The sequence below is a fragment of the Dendrobates tinctorius genome, unplaced genomic scaffold (genome assembly GCF_039654945.1).
Source record: "Dendrobates tinctorius isolate UK_male_01 unplaced genomic scaffold, ASM3965494v1 ptg000214l, whole genome shotgun sequence".
In the NCBI taxonomy this organism is placed as follows: Eukaryota; Metazoa; Chordata; class Amphibia; order Anura; family Dendrobatidae; genus Dendrobates; species Dendrobates tinctorius.
In genome coordinates this window covers 5,258,622-5,278,705 of record NW_027361881.1, presented here as the reverse complement: position 1 = coordinate 5,278,705, position 20,084 = coordinate 5,258,622, and the positions used below count along the sequence as shown (strand labels likewise).

General features: G+C 44.0%; 1 protein-coding gene across 1 annotated transcript in view; it reads left to right on the top strand.

Moving 5' to 3' along the window:
* Window positions 1–11,960, top strand: part of FA2H (fatty acid 2-hydroxylase) — a 56,314-nt gene extending 44,354 nt beyond the window's left edge. Inside the window, exons 2-7 of the mRNA XM_073554957.1 lie at window positions 4,092–4,178; window positions 6,424–6,566; window positions 7,203–7,309; window positions 7,704–7,876; window positions 8,048–8,300; window positions 11,300–11,960. Of these exons, the coding sequence (XP_073411058.1) occupies window positions 4,092–4,178; window positions 6,424–6,566; window positions 7,203–7,309; window positions 7,704–7,876; window positions 8,048–8,300; window positions 11,300–11,376 (840 nt within the window). The 3' untranslated portion in view covers window positions 11,377–11,960. The remainder of the gene's footprint in view (window positions 1–4,091; window positions 4,179–6,423; window positions 6,567–7,202; window positions 7,310–7,703; window positions 7,877–8,047; window positions 8,301–11,299) is intronic.
* The last annotated feature ends 8,124 nt before the right edge of the window (window positions 11,961–20,084 follow it).

Sequence of the window (20,084 nt, the reverse complement as noted above, 5' to 3'; positions counted from 1 at the left end):
CCAGTCGGTCCCCGGACGGAACAAGTCTCCATGTGTGCAACGGATTGGTACAAAGACTCCTACTGTGAGTGCGCAATATCTATCCCGGCCAGGGCCTGCGCCCTGTGCCACCGCCTGGAGAACAGGGGCCACTGAGCCGCACTGGGGAGCAGGAATCATGTCGTATGCCCGATACACAGCTCTGGCAAAAATGAAGAGACCACTGCAACATTTTCAGATTGCTCTTATTCTATATTGTCTGATTTTTCACTTTATAGAATAAAAGAGCCATTTACATTTTACGCAAAAGTATACCTATAAACTACTGGTAACATGTCTTCGAATTTCCAAGCCCTAAATTTTGCATTTATTTTCAAAAAATGAGAAATGGTCGAAAGAACAAAAACATGCAGAGTGCTTGCAGACCTCAAATAATGCTAAGAAAGCAAGTTCATAATCATTTAGAAACAACAATACTAGTGCTTTACCTCAGGAAGAGTTCAGAGATCAATATTGTGTGCAGTAACTATGATTGTTAATCCCAGCTTTCCTGTGTCTTGGCTGCTTTCCTCCAGTCTCTCACTCGGCTTCTGGGTGACCTTATGCCGCTCCTGGTACACACTTCAGCAGTTCTTCTATGTCTGATGGCTTGTGACTCTCCATCTTCCTCCTGATTACATTCCAGAGGTTTTCAGTGGGGTTCAGGTCTGGAGATTGGGCGGCCATGACAGGGATTGGATGTGGTGGTCCTTCAGCCACACATTGATTGCCCTAGCTGTGTGGCATGGCACATTGTCCTCAGAGTTGGGGAACATTGCCTGAGCAGAAGGAATCAGCTGTTTTCCCAGGATAACCTTGTATGCAGCTTGATTCATACGTCCTTCACTAAGATTAACCTGCCCAATTCCACCCTTGCTGAAGCATCCCCAGATCATCACCGATCCGCCACCAAATTTCACACTGGGTGCAAGACACTGTGGCTTGTACGCCTCTCCAGGTCTCCGTCTAACCATTAGACGACCAGGTGTTGGGCAGAGTTGAAAATTAGACTCATCAGGGAAGATTACCTCACTCCAGTCCTCTATGGTCCAATCCTTATGGTCTTTGGCAAACTTCAGCCTGGCTCTCCTTTGCTTCTCATTGATAAAAGGCTTTTTTCTAGCTTTACATGACTTGAGTCCGTCCTCTAGGAGCCTGTTACGAACTGTTGTTGCCATGCACTTCACCCCAGCCGCCATTCCTTTTGTAGGTCACTTGATGTCATCCTGCGGTTGCTGAGTGACATTCGAATAAGATGATGGTCATCCCGGTCAGTGGAGAGTCGTTTTCGCCCTCTGCCGGGGTCTGTAGCTTTGTTGTCCCCAATGGCTGCTGCTTGACCTTGTTGTAATGGACTGCTGTCTTAAAAAATTTTAAGGATGCAGGCAACATGATGCTCTCTGTATCCCTCTGCTAGTAAAGCCAGAATTGAGCCCTTCTTTTCCTCACTCAAGACTTTTTTTCTTTTCAACTCCTTAGTAATGAAAAAATAACTTTTAACCATGCCAATTACTTTTGGGATATTACTAGCACTTGTTTTGCCATCTAGCTTGTCCTAATACAAGAAGATTGTAAACACCACAGCAGGGTTTTTTATACTTTGCTTCATTAAATAAGATTTGGTTCAGGTGATCAACTATAAGGGTACGTGCACACGCTGCGGATTCAGCAAAATATCACCTCTACAATGGAGGAGATGGTAAACCACAGCAGAATCCGCAGAAATTATTGACATGTCAATTCTTTCTGCGGTTTTGAAACCGCAGCAAATCCGCGCTGAAAAATCCACACGGTCTGCACTGCGGTTTCCATTTCCCATAGGATATTATGGTACTGTAAACCGCAGCAGAATCCGCACACACCCTTAAGAAGCACATTAAGTTGAATGAGGTGGACTCTGGGAGGAATTCAACTGACACTGGAATGGCCGTCAGACATGGAGAGAAGCGGATTTTTATAAAACTGCAGTGGGCTCTTAATATATATTATTAATTATTGACGAAAAATCAGATTGTTAGCGTGATGCAAATAAAACTGCATTTACTGGAGAAAGAAATGTAATGTACCAGCGCAATAGTGAGTGCAGCTCTGGAGTATAATACAGGATGTAACTCAGGATCAGTAATGTATGTACACAGTGACTGCAGCAGCAGAATAGTGAGTGCAGCTCTGGGGTATAATACAGGATGTAACTCAGGATCAGTAATGTATGTACACAGTGACTGCAGCAGCAGAATAGTGAGTGCAGCTCTGGAGTATAATACAGGAGGTAACTCAGGATCAGTAATGTAATGTACACAGTGACTGCAGCAGCAGAATAGTGAGTGCAGCTCTGGAGTATAATACAGGAGGTAACTCAGGATCAGTAATGTATGTACACAGTGACTGCACCAGCAGAATAGTGAGTGCAGCTCTGGAGTATAATACAGGATGTAACTCAGGATCAGTAATGTAATGTATATACACAGTGACTGCACCAGCAGAATAGTGAGTGCAGCTCTGGAGTATAATACAGGATGTAACTCAGGATCAGTAATGTATGTACACAGTGACTGCACCAGCAGAATAGTGAGTGCAGCTCTGGAGTATAATACAGGATGTAACTCAGGATCACTAATATACAGGAGGTAACTCGGGATCAGTAATGTATGTACACAGTGACTGCACCAACAGAATAGTGAGTGCAGCTCTGGAGTATAATACAGGATGTAACTCAGGATCAGTAATGTAATGTATGTACACAGTGACTGCACCAGCAGAATAGTGTGCGCAGCTCTGGAGTATAATACAGGATGTAACTCAGGATCAGTAATGTAATGTATGTACACAGTGACTGCACCAGCAGAATAGTGAGTGCAGCTCTGGGGTATAATACAGGATGTAACTTAGGATCAGTAATGTATGTACACAGTGACTGCACCAGCAGAATAGTGAGTGCAGCTCTGGGGTATGATACAGGCTGTAACTCAGGATCAGTAATGTATATAATAACTTTCTAGGTGATTTTGGGACTATCTTGATTGTACAGTGGGTAAAAATTGGTGAATTTTAGTCTGAATTTCTGATGTTGGTTGGGTATCATTATGAGGGTTACGTCACATAGTGTCAGATCCCCTTATTATCCCGTTCTCCCCCATGTGTATCCTCCCTGGTGACGCAGTTTATGGTCGCTCGCTCTCCATCTGTTTGCCTTTATCTGTGGTATTTTCTTCTCGTTCCTCGCGTTGGATAGTTTTTTGTTGTGTGACCTGATGTGCATTAGTTTATTATGTAGCTGGTGTATTACTCTCCTTGTATATGATACCTGTCTGAAGATGAATGCTCTCTATCCTGTGATGTGCGGAATCTCTGCTGTGGCTGCGTTTCCCCTAGAGCTGCACTCCCCATGTTCTGTGGAGGATACATTACTGATAACTCAGTGTTGCTTTTCCCCTGCGCAGTGATGTCGGCGCCAGGTCAGATATTGGCATTTCTTTTCCTCTCTGCCGTTTTCTTGGTATCTGACTCTTACATCCTTTTTTTACTTAAAAAAAATCTATTCAAAGAAAACGGATTCATTAAGGTTCAGTTCTCGTTACTTGTCATAAAGTTCCCCAACATCTGACATCACATGCATTAGTCAAATACTTGTGACATCTCTGGATGTGTGAAATCAAGTCACCGGATTCACGTATTCCTGGAAATTCAGCGAGTGCAGCACAACATTTTAAGCAGCGGTTGCAATGTCCCGTCTCCCAGCTGAAGCCACCACTAGGGGGAGCTCACTACATTCAAGTCCAATGGGAGCTGAATGATTCCATGCAGAGAGCTCCCCCTAGTGGTGGCCGCAGGCAGACAGAATCTGCATCAGAAAACCTGAGCTCTGGCTCCTATCATTATATACACGATTATGAGTAACAGAAGAAGGTTTAGAATTTGGGATTGTTTTTTTTTTTTTTTTTCTCTATCTAATCTCCAGTGTAGACCCCTGTGTGACCTGGTGGGGGTGAGTGGTGGTGACTCGCCGCACATTGCACCTATGGAGACGACTCTCCCGATTAAATAATCATTAATTATTTTTTATTCTTTTCCAGCCCTTGAGGGAGCGAAGGAATCACTACCCTAAGAAGACGCCCCACTACTCAGACGGGATTCAGTTCACAACTTTTAACCCAGAAACGGTAAGAAATCCCACAGACGCCGCCAATTCTGATGTGACCGGTCGCTTTACTGTCTGTTCATCCAGTGGAATAATTGTGATAATCTGCTCTGGCTTTGGAGATCCTTTAATATGGATTCACTTAGTGTAAAGGGAATCTGTCACTTTCCGTAGACATGTTGTTTCTTTACCAGGTGAAAACGCTGCTGTTCTCCTGAATCCAACGCTGTTTTTCTCTCGTTTCTGCACCTCTCCATTCCCGAGATATGGCCTCCTCTTCTCTGCAGACAAATCTAGCCCTTTTGCCAAGTGGGTGTGGTCTTCTGTGAGTGTCTCCATGATAACTGCGCCCACTTGGCGAAAAAGCAAAGATCTATACACAGTGAAGAGGAGGCCATATCTCGGGAATGGAGAGGCGCAGGAATGAGAGAAAAACAGCGTTTATACCAGGTATAAAAACTGCAAAACAGATCTGTGCTAATGATACCCAGGAAGTTTGCAGCAGATTTTCCGCGTGGGAATGTTTCCTTACACCTCGCTTCGGGGCTGTCGGGCAGTCACTGTACGGGATGAGCGTCCCCAGACTGACAGCAGTGATCAACAGGGGACGACGCGTGAGAACTGATCCTCGGACTCACCAATAAAGGGAAGGGTTAACTCCGCCAGCGCGGAGCAGATGGTTCCTGTGAAGTCTAAGGGTCATGTTAAAGGATAAGATAGGAGGCTGCCGTCTAGGAGGTATATAGGGTTACGGGCACCGTCAGAGCATCGCACCGTCTCATACACGGATTTCCTATCCAGCCCACAGCTGTGCCACTTACTGCAGAATTCCTGATATTGTCTGCTGTTATCAGCCAAAAATAAGGCTGGCACCGCACACACCTCCGCAGCACCTGATCCCGGGTATTGTACACGATTCACCTGCCGACATGCTCCGATGTTCAGTGCTTGATTGCCAGGCGGCTCAGGATTCGGGCTTCCACCTCTTGCTCATTGTATCACTGGACATCGGGCCACCCCGCAGAGCGCTCATCGCCCGTGTGTTCTGTGTGGTCAGTGCAGCTCCGCTCCTGGGGGTCACACGGTGCAATACTGGAAATAATGAACAGGAGAGATTATCATATATTCTTATATGTTCTCCGAAAGTGACACATTACATCTGCACAACAATCTCCACTCTACAGCTCTACAGCTGAAATCTCCCAGCATCCCCTGCCTGTTGATTGTGTGCATGGCACGTATTCTGGAGATTGTAAACTACAAAAGGTTAATGTTTAGATCAGATAATGTACAATGATCGGATATTGGAAAAAGTATCTGAATCCCTCCCTATGTACACAGTGACTGCCCAAGCAGAATAGTGAGTGCAGCTCTGGAGTATAATACAGGATGTAACTCAGGATCAGTAATGTAATGTATGTACACAGTGACTGCACCAGAATAGTGAGTGCAGCTCTGGGGTATAATACAGGATGTAACTCAGGATCAGTAATGTAATGTACAGTATGTACACAGTGACTGCACCAGCAGAATAGTGAGTGCAGCTCTGGAGTACAATACAGGATGTAACTCAGGATCAGTAATGTAATGTATGCACACAGTGACTGCACCAGCAGAATAGTGAGTGCAGCTCTGGAGTATAATACAGGATGTAACTCAGGATCAGTAATGTAATGTATGTACACAGTGACTGCACCAGCAGAATAGTGAGTGCAGCTCTGGGGTATAATACAGGATGTAACTCAGGATCAGTAATGTAATGTATGCACACAGTGACTGCACCAGCAGAATAGTGAGTGCAGCTCTGGGGTATAATACAGGATGTAACTCAGGATCAGTAATGTAATGTATGTACACAGTGACTGCACCAGCAGAATAGTGAGTGCAGCTCTGGGGTATAATACAGGATGTAACTCAGGATCAGTAATGTAATGTATGTACACAGTGACTGCACCAGCAGAATAGTGAGTGCAGCTCTGGAGGATAATACAGGATGTAACTCAGGATCAGTAATGTAATGTATGTACACAGTGACTGCACCAGCAGAATAGTGAGTGCAGCTCTGGGGGATCAGTGAATAAGTGACAGTAATGTGCGGATACTGGGTTGGTCCCAGAGGTGTATTATTGTCTGGGCAGTCTCCTTGCCGTGTGGATGCTGCAGTGACACCGGCCGGGCGTTTCCACCATCTTTTATAGGTTTCTCTAGGGCAGGATTCATCTCACACTCTGTAAGTGGAATAACCAGAGAATATTTTTGTGTTTCAGGACTTGGTGGACTGGGAGAAGCCGCTGCTCTGGCAAGTTGGTCACCTGCGTGAAAAGTATGACGAATGGGTTCATCAGCCTGTGGACAGACCCATCCGACTCTTCCAATCAGACCTTGTGGAGTGGTGTTCAAAGACAGCATGGTGAGCGCTGCTGCTGCACTCAATCCCAGGAGCAGACACTAGCTTACATGTAATGTCATGTTACAGATTAAATCTGTATGTTAACGGAATTATGTGCACCCCAAAATCACCCGCTCCACAGCCATCATTAGATTGTTGTTCCGGACTTTTGCATGGAGTTTCTGGCGCATCGCTCGGGTCGGGGATATTGAGCTTTATGGGTTTGTGGCTCTAATGGTGCAGAATCCTGTAAGGAGGGGAGAAGGAATCATTGCCCCCGGCTGGGCGGTCTTATGTCTGGAGCACAGCGATATATGACACTCACTGTGTGATGGGTGCAGTGTGAATGTCACCAGTGTCACAGATCTGACGAGGAGATTAAATGCTGAGATGTTGTGTGACAAACAGAGACAGCAGAAGAGACTGTTACTTCACCGTGTTACTTATATTTCCCATGGAGAGTCCCGACCTGGATCTCCCAAGGAAAACCAGAACCTGCCGGCAGCAGAGCCGTCCTGAGCCGTGTACAGGGACACAGCCGTACCCCCCTCATCTCCATTATTACTATTTACGTCTGTCACGTTGCGATGACCGTGCACGAGCGACGCGTCTACACAGCAGATTACTGTAATAATTTATTTGCTTTCTTGCTTTCAGGTATATCGTGCTGGCGGTGTGGGCGCCGGTCATCGTATATTTAACCTGGTATTGTCTCACAGAACTGGCGCGAGGGGAAACCAGACTATTTGCTTCATTTACCACAGGTATGAAATGCCGATACCAGGGGCTAAACTTGCAGCTTAGACCCAAGAGACTTAATTGTTACATTATACTCCAGAGCTGCACTCACTATTCTGCTGGTGCAGTCACTGTGTACATACATTACATTACTGATCCTGAGTTACCTCCTGTATTATACCCCAGAGCTGCACTCACTATTCTGCTGGTGCAGTCACTGTGCACATACATTACTGATCCTGAGTTACATCCTGTATTATACTCCAGAGCTGCACTCACTATTCTGCTGGTGCAGTCACTGTGTACATACATTACATTACTGATCCTGAGTTACATCCTGTATTATACCCCAGAGCTGCACTCACTATTCTGCTCATGCAGTCACTGTGTACATACATTACTGATCCTTGGTTTTGGCAGAATACTCCATCTCTGTGCCCACGCTCGTCTTCTTCCCTCTCTTCCTTGTGGGAACGTTGGTCTGGACGCTGATGGAATATGGAATCCACCGCTATATATTTCACATGAATCCCCCCGCCAGTAATTACTTCCTCATCACCCTGCATTTTATGCTCCACGGACAGCATCATAAGGTGAGCTGGGGGTCTGTGGCGGTTCATCACTCACTGGCAGCAGTAGTCATTGCCACGTCAGCGGCAGCTCTAACCCCTAGATTCGAGAATAGTGCCGCCATACCGTGTGCCCGGCCTTGAACCGCCGCCGTGTATTAGCCCAGCACCTCCTGACCGCTTTTTCTTTTCTAGTCTCCTTTCGACAGCTCCCGTCTGGTTTTTCCTCCAGTCCCGGCCTCGTTTGTCATCATCCCGCTGTACCTGATCCTACAGGTGGTCCTGCCCCCAGTGTTGGGGCTCTCCCTCTTTGTCGGGGGTCTGTTTGGGTATGTGGCCTATGACATGACGCACTACTATCTGCACTATGGCTCGCCCTCTAAGGGGTCTTACCTCGCCTGGCTCAAGTCTTACCACGTCCGCCATCACTTCGAGCACCAGAAATCAGGTAAGTGGTGACATTGTGATTGCTGCGGCAGACACGTGCACACAGCAGTACGTTGGATGATGTCGACCATTAATTAAGTGGTTGTTACCAGGAGACACAATCAGGGAGGTGCGGGATTTACCCAGCGCTAATCCGGGTATTGTTACAGGTGTGTCAAAATATTTGGAAGTGGAGTAAACAGTATAACAGGTGTGCAAGCAATGGCGGATCAGAAGGGCGAGCCTGTAGCACCCCAGGGGGCATGGACTTCCCTCTTACCCACGCGTTTACACCATTTATGGGGCGGTCACACATTTTGCTGCACAAATTACACGGATCCACATTTGAAAGTACCGCACAAGGGTTACCCCCAAATGGTTGACCCTTCGGGAGGAAGTAGCATCTGGTTGTTTTTTTAACCCCTTAGTGACGGACAAATTTTAAAAATCTGACCAGTGTGGTAATAACTCTGAAACGCTTAAAGGGAACCTGTCAGCTCGTTTTTCCACAATAAGCTGCGGCCACTGCCGTTCAGGGCTTATCTACAGCATTCTATAATGCTGTAGCTAAGCCCCCGATATAACCTGAAAGAGAAGAAAAACAAGTTTAATTATTTTTTGTCCAGGGGCGGTCTGGTCCGATGGGTGTCGCGGGGTCCGGTGCTTCCCATCTTCATGCGATGACGTCCTCCTCCTTGCTTCGTGTTGCGGCTCCTGCGCAGGCGTACGGATCTGCCCTGTTGAGGGCAGAGTACTGCAGTGCGCAGGACCTCTGACTTTTCCCGGCGCCTGCGCACTGCAGTACTTTGCTCTGCCCTCAACAGGGCAGATCCGTACGCCTGCGCAGGAGCCGCGACACGAAGCAAGGAGGAGGACGTCATCGCATGAAGATGGGCGTCGCGGGTCCGGCGCTTTCCATCGGACCAGACCGCCCCTGGATGAAAATAATTAAACGTGTTTTTCTTCTCTTTCAGGTTAGATCGGGGGCTTATCTACAGCATTACAGAATGCTGTAGATAAGCCCTGGACGGCAGTGGCCGCAGCTTATAGCTGACACGTTCCCTGTAAACACAAAACATATCTAAAAATCTCTGGAATTTGATGGTGTCATGAAAAAACAATGGTAAAGAAAGTTTATCATAAACCAAGTCATATTTAAAAAAAAAAAAAAATTCAGACATGTGACAAAGGGATAATCAAAGTTTGAATTAAAAATGTAAAAAAATAGCAATTTTCAGATAGTCACACCATAGATAAACCTTAAAATAACATTTCCTCCCACATGTCTGCTTCACAGCAGAATCATTTGTAAAATGTTATTTATTAACGTTTCCCTGTCGCCTGACTATCTGGATTAAGGCTCTTGCCCATCTGCAAGAAAAAACGGTCCGAAACAACGGACGCGTGCCATGCGATCGTCATGTGAGTGCAATGCGATTTCTGTGAGATGTTTAAACTTAACATCCGTATGTAATGCGATTTCAACATAAGCTTTTAAAAGAATAGAGAACTGTTGTAGGTAAAGCGTTATTAAACATATATTATAAAACATTGTAAAACAAATATGTAAGCATTTGTCACTGACTATACTAATATGTTCGTGCAAAATTCTGGACATGTATTTAATTAATAAATTATTATTTTATGGAAAAAAAATGGTGCAGGGGTCCCCCTATAATTTATAGCCAGCAATAGCTATGCAGAGAGCTGATGTTAATAGCCTAGGAAGGGGCCATGGATAGTGTCCTCCCCCGGCTACAAACCTCAGCTCTCAGTTGCCCCAGAAAAGGCGCATATGTAAGTTGAGCCAATTCTGGCACATAGCCTCGCTCTTCCCACTGCCCTGTAGCGGTGGCATATGGGGTAATAGTTGGGGGGGTTGATGTCACCTTTGTGCGTCAATAAGACGCCCCTATTACTAACCTCATATAGTCATATAGTAAAGGATTTTTTAATGAGTGTCCGTAAATAAAACACAGACACCCATTAAAAAAATACTTTACTATTTCACTATACGGGGTTAGTAATAGGGGCGTCTTATATACGCACAAAGGTGACATCAATCCCCCAACTATTACCCCACATGCCACCGCTACAGGGCAATGGGAAGAGCGAGGCTATGTGCCAGAATTGGCTCAACTTACATATGCGCCTTTTCTGGGGCAACTGAGAGCTGAGGTTTGTAGCCGGGGGAGGACACTATCCATGGCCCCTTCCTAGGCTATTAACATCAGGCCTCAGCTGTCTGCATAGCTATTGCTGGCTATAATTTATAGGGGGACCTCACGCCATTTTATTCATTAATTAATAAATTATTTCAATACATGTCCAGAATTTTGCACACCATGACAAATACAATTAGTACAATGACAGCACAAAACAAATAGATATCATATATATGATATGTCAGTGTGGAAAGCCCTCAATTCATGTCCGGCGACTGTAAAATCAAAGGACACCAGTGCGTTAAAAATCGGACAGCACTCGCATGGTGCGTTTTTTTTTTTTTTTCCCCCCTCGCATCCATTGGCGAGTCTCGTCCGCGATACGCAGCACGCTGTGATTTTTATCTCGGTCCGATTTCAGCTAAGAAAAAAATCGCAGATGAGATGTCACCCACTGATTAACATTGGTCCAAGTGCAATCCGATTTTTATTTTTTTTTATCTGATTGCACTCGTCCATATTTCTTGCAAGTTAGTATGAGCCCTTAATGGGATAATCATTCAAAGTTTGAAAATAGCACGTTTTTTAGATTTTTGTCAAATTTCTGATATGTTTTGTGTTGTTTTTTTTCATGACACATGATAATGGTAAATTGATGGTTTTTTTCATAAGTAAACTAAATGTCGGTCACTGGAATTTGTTGAAGCGTTCCAAAGTTATTACCACCTAAAGGGACAGAGGGCCAAATTTTTGAAATCTGACCAGTCACTAAAGGGTTACTATGAGCCCAGACTAGGTGAATCCCGCAGGTTTACCCGTCGCTCACCTTCCGTTTTCTTCTCCCCCCTCTCTCTAGGATTCGGCATAACCAGCACCTTATGGGACCGTCCCTTTAACACCCTCATCCCTGAAGAAGCCATCAAAGATTACTAGTCTCTACAGAGTAATTCGCCTGCTGACCGCCGATGAACACGCTGGGGGAGGAGAAAACCCTCATATTTGTCATTTATATATTTTGTAATTATTTTTATTTTTAATTTTCTGGGGTTTTTTTTTTCCATTGATCCCGTGGAAGCGTTCTCAGCAGGAATTTTAATTATTTATTTAAGTCTAAACGGAAAAAAAAACATCCAAGAAGAGAAAACGGGAGAATAATGTGAGCGGTGACGGCATGTCAGACCCATCTCTCCTGGCGGTAATCGCGCTGCGTATGATGGCAGGAGAAAAAAAGGACCCTGTTTAAAAGACCAAAATGGCACCGACCGTTAATGTTAACCCGTCATGTGAGACGTCCACTGTAAAATCTGTAATATGTACAAATGCCAGAGAAAAATAAACTAACTACTTTTTTTAAGAAATGTATAAAAAAATTGTGTGTTTTTGCTTCTAATCTATTTTTTAGCTTTTGTTTTTCAAAATATAGTAACCGATGTGAGCAGTCAGAGCTGCAGTGTAAAGCATGGAACCTGCTACATTTAACCTGCAGACTTTAATTAAACTTTGCGGTGTTGTTTTTAGTCATTGAATAATTATATACTTGCCATAGCTGTGTCTTCACGGAGCTGAGCAGCAGTGTAAAGCATTGGAAAGGAAAAGCAAACTGAAATTTCAAAAACAAACACATGTATTTATTTATTTTTTTTTTAATGCAACCCTCTGACCACAAATGAAAAATGGCATGACGAAAGGGAAGAGGTTAATGAGAAAAGACAAAAGATTATCCAAACCGGTATTTCTGGATACAGAGATGAGCGGAGGATTTGTTTATATTCCTAAGAGCAAAGTGGCAACATGGAAACATGGGGCGGTGATGTGTTTAGCTAGTAGTGACTAGAAAAAACTGCCCGTATGTCCAAGAATGTAACTGCTATAATACTGCCCCCTATGTACAAGAATATAACTACTATAATACTGCTCCCTATGTACAAGAATATAACTACTATAATACTGCCCCTATGTACAAGAATATAACTACTATAATACTGCTCCTATGTACAAGAATATAACTACTATAATACTGCCCCTATGTACAAGAATATAACTACTATAATACTGCTCCTATGTACAAGAATATAACTACTATAATACTGCTCCCTATGTACAGGAATATAACTAGTATAATACTGCCCCTGTATACAAGAATATAACTACTATAATACTGCCCCCATGTACAGGAATATAACTACTATAATACTGCTCCTATGTACAAGAATAGATCTACTGTAATACTGTCCCTATGTACAAGAATATAACTACTATAATACTGCCCCCTATGTACAAGAATATAACTACTATAATACTGCTCCTATGTACAAGAATATAACTACTATAATACTGCCCCTATGTACAAGAATATAACTACTATAATACTGCTCCTATGTACAAGAATATAACTACTATAATACTGCTCCCTATGTACAAGAATATAACTACTATAATACTGCCCCTATGTACAAGAATATAACTACTATAATACTGCTCCTATGTACAAGAATATAACTACTATAATACTGCTCCCTATGTACAGGAATATAACTAGTATAATACTGCCCCTGTATACAAGAATATAACTACTATAATACTGCCCCCATGTACAGGAATATAACTACTATAATACTGCTCCTATGTACAAGAATAGATCTACTGTAATACTGTCCCTATGTACAAGAATATAACTACTATAATACTGCCCCCTATGTACAAGAATATAACTACTATAATACTGCCCCCTATGTACAAGAATATAACTACTATAATACTGCTCCTATGTACAAGAATATAACTACTATAATACTGCCCCCTATGTACAAGAATATAACTACTATAATACTGCTCCTATGTACAAGAATATAACTACTATAATACTGCCCCTATGTACAAGAATATAACTACTATAATACTGCTCCTATGTACAAGAATATAACTACTATAATACTGCTCCCTATGTACAGGAATATAACTAGTATAATACTGCCCCTGTATACAAGAATATAACTACTATAATACTGCCCCCATGTACAGGAATATAACTACTATAATACTGCTCCTATGTACAAGAATAGATCTACTGTAATACTGTCCCTATGTACAAGAATATAACTACTATAATACTGCCCCCTATGTACAAGAATATAACTACTATAATACTGCCCCCTATGTACAAGAATATAACTACTATAATACTGCTCCTATGTACAAGAATATAACTACTATAATACTGCCCCTATGTACAAGAATATAACTACTATAATACTGCCCCCTATGTACAAGAATATAACTACTATAATACTGCCCCCTATGTACAAGAATATAACTACTATAATACTGCCCCCTATGTACAAGAATATAACTACTATAATACTGCTCCTATGTACAAGAATATAACTACTATAATACTGCCCCCTATGTACAAGAATATAACTACTATAATACTGCCCCCTATGTACAAGAATATAACTACTATAATACTGCTCCTATGTACAAGAATATAACTACTATAATACTGCCCCTATGTACAAGAATATAACTACTATAATACTGCTCCTATGTACAAGAATAAAACTACTATAATACTGCTCCCTATGTACAGGAATATAACTAGTATAATACTGCCCCTGTATACAAGAATATAACTACTATAATACTGCCCCCATGTACAGGAATATAACTACTATAATACTGCTCCTATGTACAAGAATAGATCTACTGTAATACTGTCCCTATGTACAAGAATATAACTACTATAATACTGCCCCCTATGTACAAGAATATAACTACTATAATACCGCCCCTATGTACAAGAATATAACTACTATAATACTGCTCCTATGTACAAGAATAAAACTACTATAATACTGCCCCCTATGTACAAGAATATAACTACTATAATACTGCTCCTATGTACAAGAATAAAACTACTATAATACTTCTCCCTATGTACAGGAATATAACTAGTATAATTCTGCCCCTGTATACAAGAATATAACTACTATAATACTGCCCCCATGTACAGGAATATAACTACTATAATACTGCTCCTATGTACAAGAATAGATCTACTGTAATACTGTCCCTATGTAACAAAAATATAACTGCTATAATACTGCCCCCTATGTACAGGAATATAACTAGTATAATACTGCCCCTGTATACAAGAATATAACTACTATAATACTGCTCCTATGTACAAGACTATAACTACTATAATACTGCCCCCTATGTACAAGAATATATATCTCTATAATACTTCTTGCTGGTTACAGTGATCGCCCTGTGATTATAGGTTAATAGTATTATTATAGCGCTATTTATTCCATGGGGCTTTACCTGAGAGGAGGGGTATACATAACGTAATACAAGGACAGTAATCTTAAACAATACAAGTCAGGACTGGTGCAGTAGGAGGAGAGAGGACCCTGCCCGCGAGGGCTCACAATATCTACAGAGAAAACATGAGGTACACACTTTGTTCTCTAACCTGTTTTCCTCATGCACAGCGATACTATGGTTGTCGGACTGGTTTTACTGTACCCTGTTGTCAGGTGCACGGCTGCTTGTAAACTGTAGAGCGCTGCAGTTTTTCCTGTCCAGCTATAGTAGTGGGTCACTGTGCATGGATGAGTAGGTGGGGGGTTACACCAGACCACCCCCAGCTTGCAAAGGAGGGATCAGGACAGCTTCAGATACTTTTCTGCAGTGTATATGTGGCTGTGACAAGTCTATTAAAAGAGCATTTAAAGACGCAGCCGCCATCATGACTTGTTAATGTCACTGCAGCCTCCTTACTTTACAGTGCAGCTCTGCTCGCAGATCTGGGTGAGGTTACGTGGCAGGCAGTGGTTTATGGCCGCCGATCAATCGGTGATCATCTGCTGGATGATGCTGATTCTTGTGATAGAGACGTGTACTTCGTAAGCTGCAGATTAGATAGGAGAAAGCAGAGGTCATCGCTTCTCATTTACGATCATCCGTCTCCTACAGGGTTAATGAATCATTATAAACATGAATCGATAGTAATAAATACCAAACTAATCTCGCCCCTCCTCCCGGAGCAAAAATCATAAAGCAGCCTCTGCCTCCTGGCACTTAGACGCTGACCTTTGCTATATGCGCCACCATATCTGTCACCAGGGATCATCGGGGGCCACAGATCAGTCTCACATAAGGATGTGGTGGAGACATTGTGCAGAGATACCATGTGACAGAGCAAATCAGACTGGAAGTGCACAGGGGCGTGTTCATACACAATGGGGGGTTCTTCCAAGTGCAATTCCAGACAGATTTGCAAGGATTATATTTTTTATGGGGGAGAGGTGCCCACCCAGCCATGCCACTACTTCCAGACATACCTGATCCATGGAGAATTGTATATTTACTGCACATTAAGATACATGGTGCCATTTAGGGCTGGAGGTATTTCAGAAATGTCAACTTATCCCAGATCCAAGGAGCTAACTTTCTGGCCACTCTACAGAGCTCCATCCTGCATTTGTTCCACTCACTGTCTGCCGGAGATGGAAACTCAGAAGCACTGGGCTCCATCAGTCCCATAGACAATGAATGGAGCTAGGTGGGAGGCGATCTGGAAACCCTGAACTGGTCCACAGCAACACTGTATCACAAATGTAATGGCGGAGAGCCTCGGGGTGCACAATATTCACCATAACCACAAGCTCCTCTATAGAAATGGAGGATGCCACCAGCTGTGCAACTTCATAAACCCGTTTTAATACCGCCACCTATACAATATCCTCGTGTCACTAAGGTCAGGGCTGCACCGCCATCATTGTACTTGGCCATGAACTGGTATGACCCACTGCTTGGTTATACCTGGCACCAAATCGGCAGCGATGTATGAGCCGAGACCGGTGCAGTGCCAGGAGATGGCGTCCAATATACGGAGCTTCCTGAGCCATCTGATTAAGAAACTTGAACGATCTTTCGAGCATCAGTCAAGGTCATCGGCCCGGCCATTACAGGGGGGTAATAAACCTCTGGGCAGCGAGAGATGGTAAATAATTAGCCGGCGCTGTCACCTGCTCAGCCCATTACCGGGCCCCGTAGGGAGAGAACTTCGAACGTTTATGGACACCACGGCTATAAAGGTGGGAGCTGCATACCGGAGTGCGGAGAGTCCTCTCCACGGACTAATAACCCCTTAAATGCCAGAGGGTGCAGAACACACCTCACTAATATTCAGCAGATCCAAAGTCTATCCATCCCTCGGAAAGCTGGGTGATAACCTATAGGTGAGGAGAATGGGGGAGCACAAAGACCCCTGTATGAATGGAGCATGTGCGACCACTTCTATAGGCTGTGAATGGAGCAGTGGTCGCACAGGCTCAAGACTTTAAGACCCCTGTGCTTGTGATTGATGATCCCACTGGTCGGCCCCCCAGTGATAATATATCCGCCCTGTAAATAGGTGACGTGGAGGAGCAAAAAAAAAAAAGGTTCCTCTGCAGCTGATGAGGAAATCAAAACTTTTAGGGTAATAGTCGAGAAGTTTCTCTCTTATGGGAACAGTAATGGGGGCACAGCCGTGCCCGCCCCAACAGCACTCTAATCCCAGTTCTCGGAGGCAAGACGCCCACAGGACACGTACAGTTTTCACTGCTCGTCACGTACTATTGACCCTGCCATAAATACCGTTTATCAGTCCACAGAATTATCACCACCATCATCCATTCAATAACCCCCAATAAAACACAAAACTGATTAAAACGTTCTGTAACTTTCTAACGTTCCATTTCCTTCTAACCTATTAATCTGAAATTGCAGTTTTTGCAGCCATCACTTTCCACTGCTTTGCCGTATACACTGGCACAGAATGAGCAGGGTCATGTCATTAGAGGGTAAGCGGGTTAATCGCAGCTGTATTGTACAGATAAGGGAGATCACAACGCTGTATACTGTAAACACAGCCAGAGCTCCCCGAACCCTTGAGGTGCCCACGGATGCCCTAAAAAGGGGGTCGGCCCAGACGGGGGCACAATATATCCTTATCGCACATGTCAGCATTGTGTGGGGTCTTTACACCATCTACCTCGCCGGATTTCCATGCAGAAATGAGCAGCGCAATCGAAACCCCAGTAAAATCCAAAAGTTGCAACTTTATTTTAATTGAACAAAATTGCAAAAAAAAAAAAAATTTATCCACAAATTCATGCATTTAGGAAAAAAAATCTAAATGGCCCCCAAACCAAAATGCGTCTGCGTCCTATAGTCTGGTACGACGCGTTAATGTATATGGAGCGCAGGGATTTCTATCCAGCACCGCACTGTGGCGTTACTAATCCTTTACTATATACTCCAGTCACATCCAAAGCTGCAGTCAGTTTTGGAAGTTGGGTGTAATTAAAAAAAATATATATATTCTCAACAGGTTTTATTTGGAAATACAACCAAGTCCTACTCACTACAATAGGTCTGGGCTGCAATACCAGGCATGACCTATGAACAGTGGTGGCGCTCTTCTACTTCTAGGCAACCAATGAGATCTTAGCTCACCACAGAATTGGGTATTGAGACGAGTGAATAATCAGCACAAAATCAGAAAAATGGATCCATTCCCATAGCGTAAAAGTAATTAATTAGCTGGGAATATGTGGCAGTGCGCTGCGCCCTTCCTGGTAACCTCTGCACAGTGGGCTGGATATATGGATTTCTGGCAGACCCCCGCACCATCCACAGCCGGAGCCACGAGAGTCCGAGTGACGCACCGTCCAAACACAAGAGCTTGTCACATAGAGACACCAGTGACAAAACCTTACAAAATCAGCATTGACCGTCCGGCACTCCCTGCCATCAGCCGAGTCATTCATGACAGTGCACCGTCCCACTGATCCAGGCGGCTCAGCGAGGTGTGTACACCACTAAAGAACAAAAAGCTTATCCCGTATGAGTAAAAGTGACTGGGTCGATTAACCGGCTTGTTTCCCCTTCCCCTCCATAGTCACAGACAGCAAATGTGCAAAATGCCGCTCCCATGATGCCTGGCGTCCAGTGATTGCGAGGATTTTCATTATTGTGTAAATACTTAATATGAATGTAAACAGCTGAGGGTTTGTAACAATTTCATCCAGTCTGCATGCTCCTCTTGATACATTGTTGCAGACTGTGTTCTCACTCTATATATGCAGGGTGATTCTTCGCAGCGCTCTCTGGCCTCCAGTGGACCATAGCGAAGAACTTGTAAGCGCTGCTCCTCCTCCAGGAGACCGACCACCTCTTAGACAGCAGCAGTGGCTGGTAACCTTGCCAACGAGCAGTAAACTATAAGGTTTAAAATCCTTCTGTTATTGAGAATTAAAAAATAAAGATTTTCAGGAATATGAGGCTTAAAATAGAAAAACCCTCCCAGGATGAGTATATCAGGGTGTCACCATTATTGAGGCATAGTCCTGCCGTCCGAGCCCATAATCCGGGGCTGACTCACCAAGGAATACCGCACCTGCAGATCGATAATGAAACTGAGAATCATTTACTCAGACAAACAGCGAAATCTCCATAAAATGATTAATTAGGACGAGTTATATCAGATCTTACAGCCGGTCCTTCTACAAAACCTAGAAAATCGCAGGAAAAACCCACCAATGCCAGTCTGCTGCAGGAAAAGCCAGCAGAAAATCATCGTGGCGTGGAATCAAGAGAGCAACGAGCCATTGTACCACATTATGCACCTTTCTCTGCGGTTACTGCTGCAGTCTTTTGGGGTCTGTCTCTCTCCCACCTTTCTCTGCAGTCTTTTGGGGTCTCTCAAGCTTTGCACATCTAAAAGGTGACATTTTTCCCCTTCCTCTTTGCACGCTCGCTCTCGCTCAGTGACATTGGATGGAGACGTCGGATCATTAATTTTCTCTGGGATTTGGGTTTGGTCGGTGACTGCGCCTTTCACACACATGAATATAATCTGATCTAAACCCTCCATTGTAGCTCTGGCAGGATGTTGAGGGCCGTTGTCCTGCTGGAAGGTGAACCAACGCCAAAGTCTCTAGTCTCCTGCAGCTTCTAGCAGGATTTCTACAGGATTGTCCTGCATTTTGCTCTGACGCTCAGAAGGCTGCTGAGTCCCGCCACGCGGTGATGTCATGTCCCGTCCTCCCTGGATTCACGCTGCTGACAATCACATGTCACATACATTGTATCTGCTCTGTCACTCTGATATTGTCCCCTCCTGCTGCCACGACTGTCGCAGCCGTAAATTACATCAAAGCGCGTGACCGTAGGGATGGGCAGATAAGAGCGTTCAGCCTGATCCTAAGGTCGCGTTCACACCAGGAGGAACAGTATAATGGAGACACATCACCACCTCTGTGTCATCACCCTCCTGGGCTCAGAAATACTGATGTAAAATACTGACCGTGTGAACGTGGCCTTACCACGAGCTCAAGGGGCAGATAGGAGCAGGAGATTCACCAGTGGAGTGCCCCCTACTGTCCACGGGCAGATCCCACCCTGGAAACAGAGGCTTCTGTGTATCCGAGGTGTCACACCTGGAGAGGACGTGTGGTACCACATAGGGCAAGCTTAGATACACAGCTCAGCAGACAGGATATGATTAGATACACAGCTCAGCAGACAGGATATGATTAGATACACGGCTCAGCAGACAGTATCACACAGGGTAGGATTAGATACAC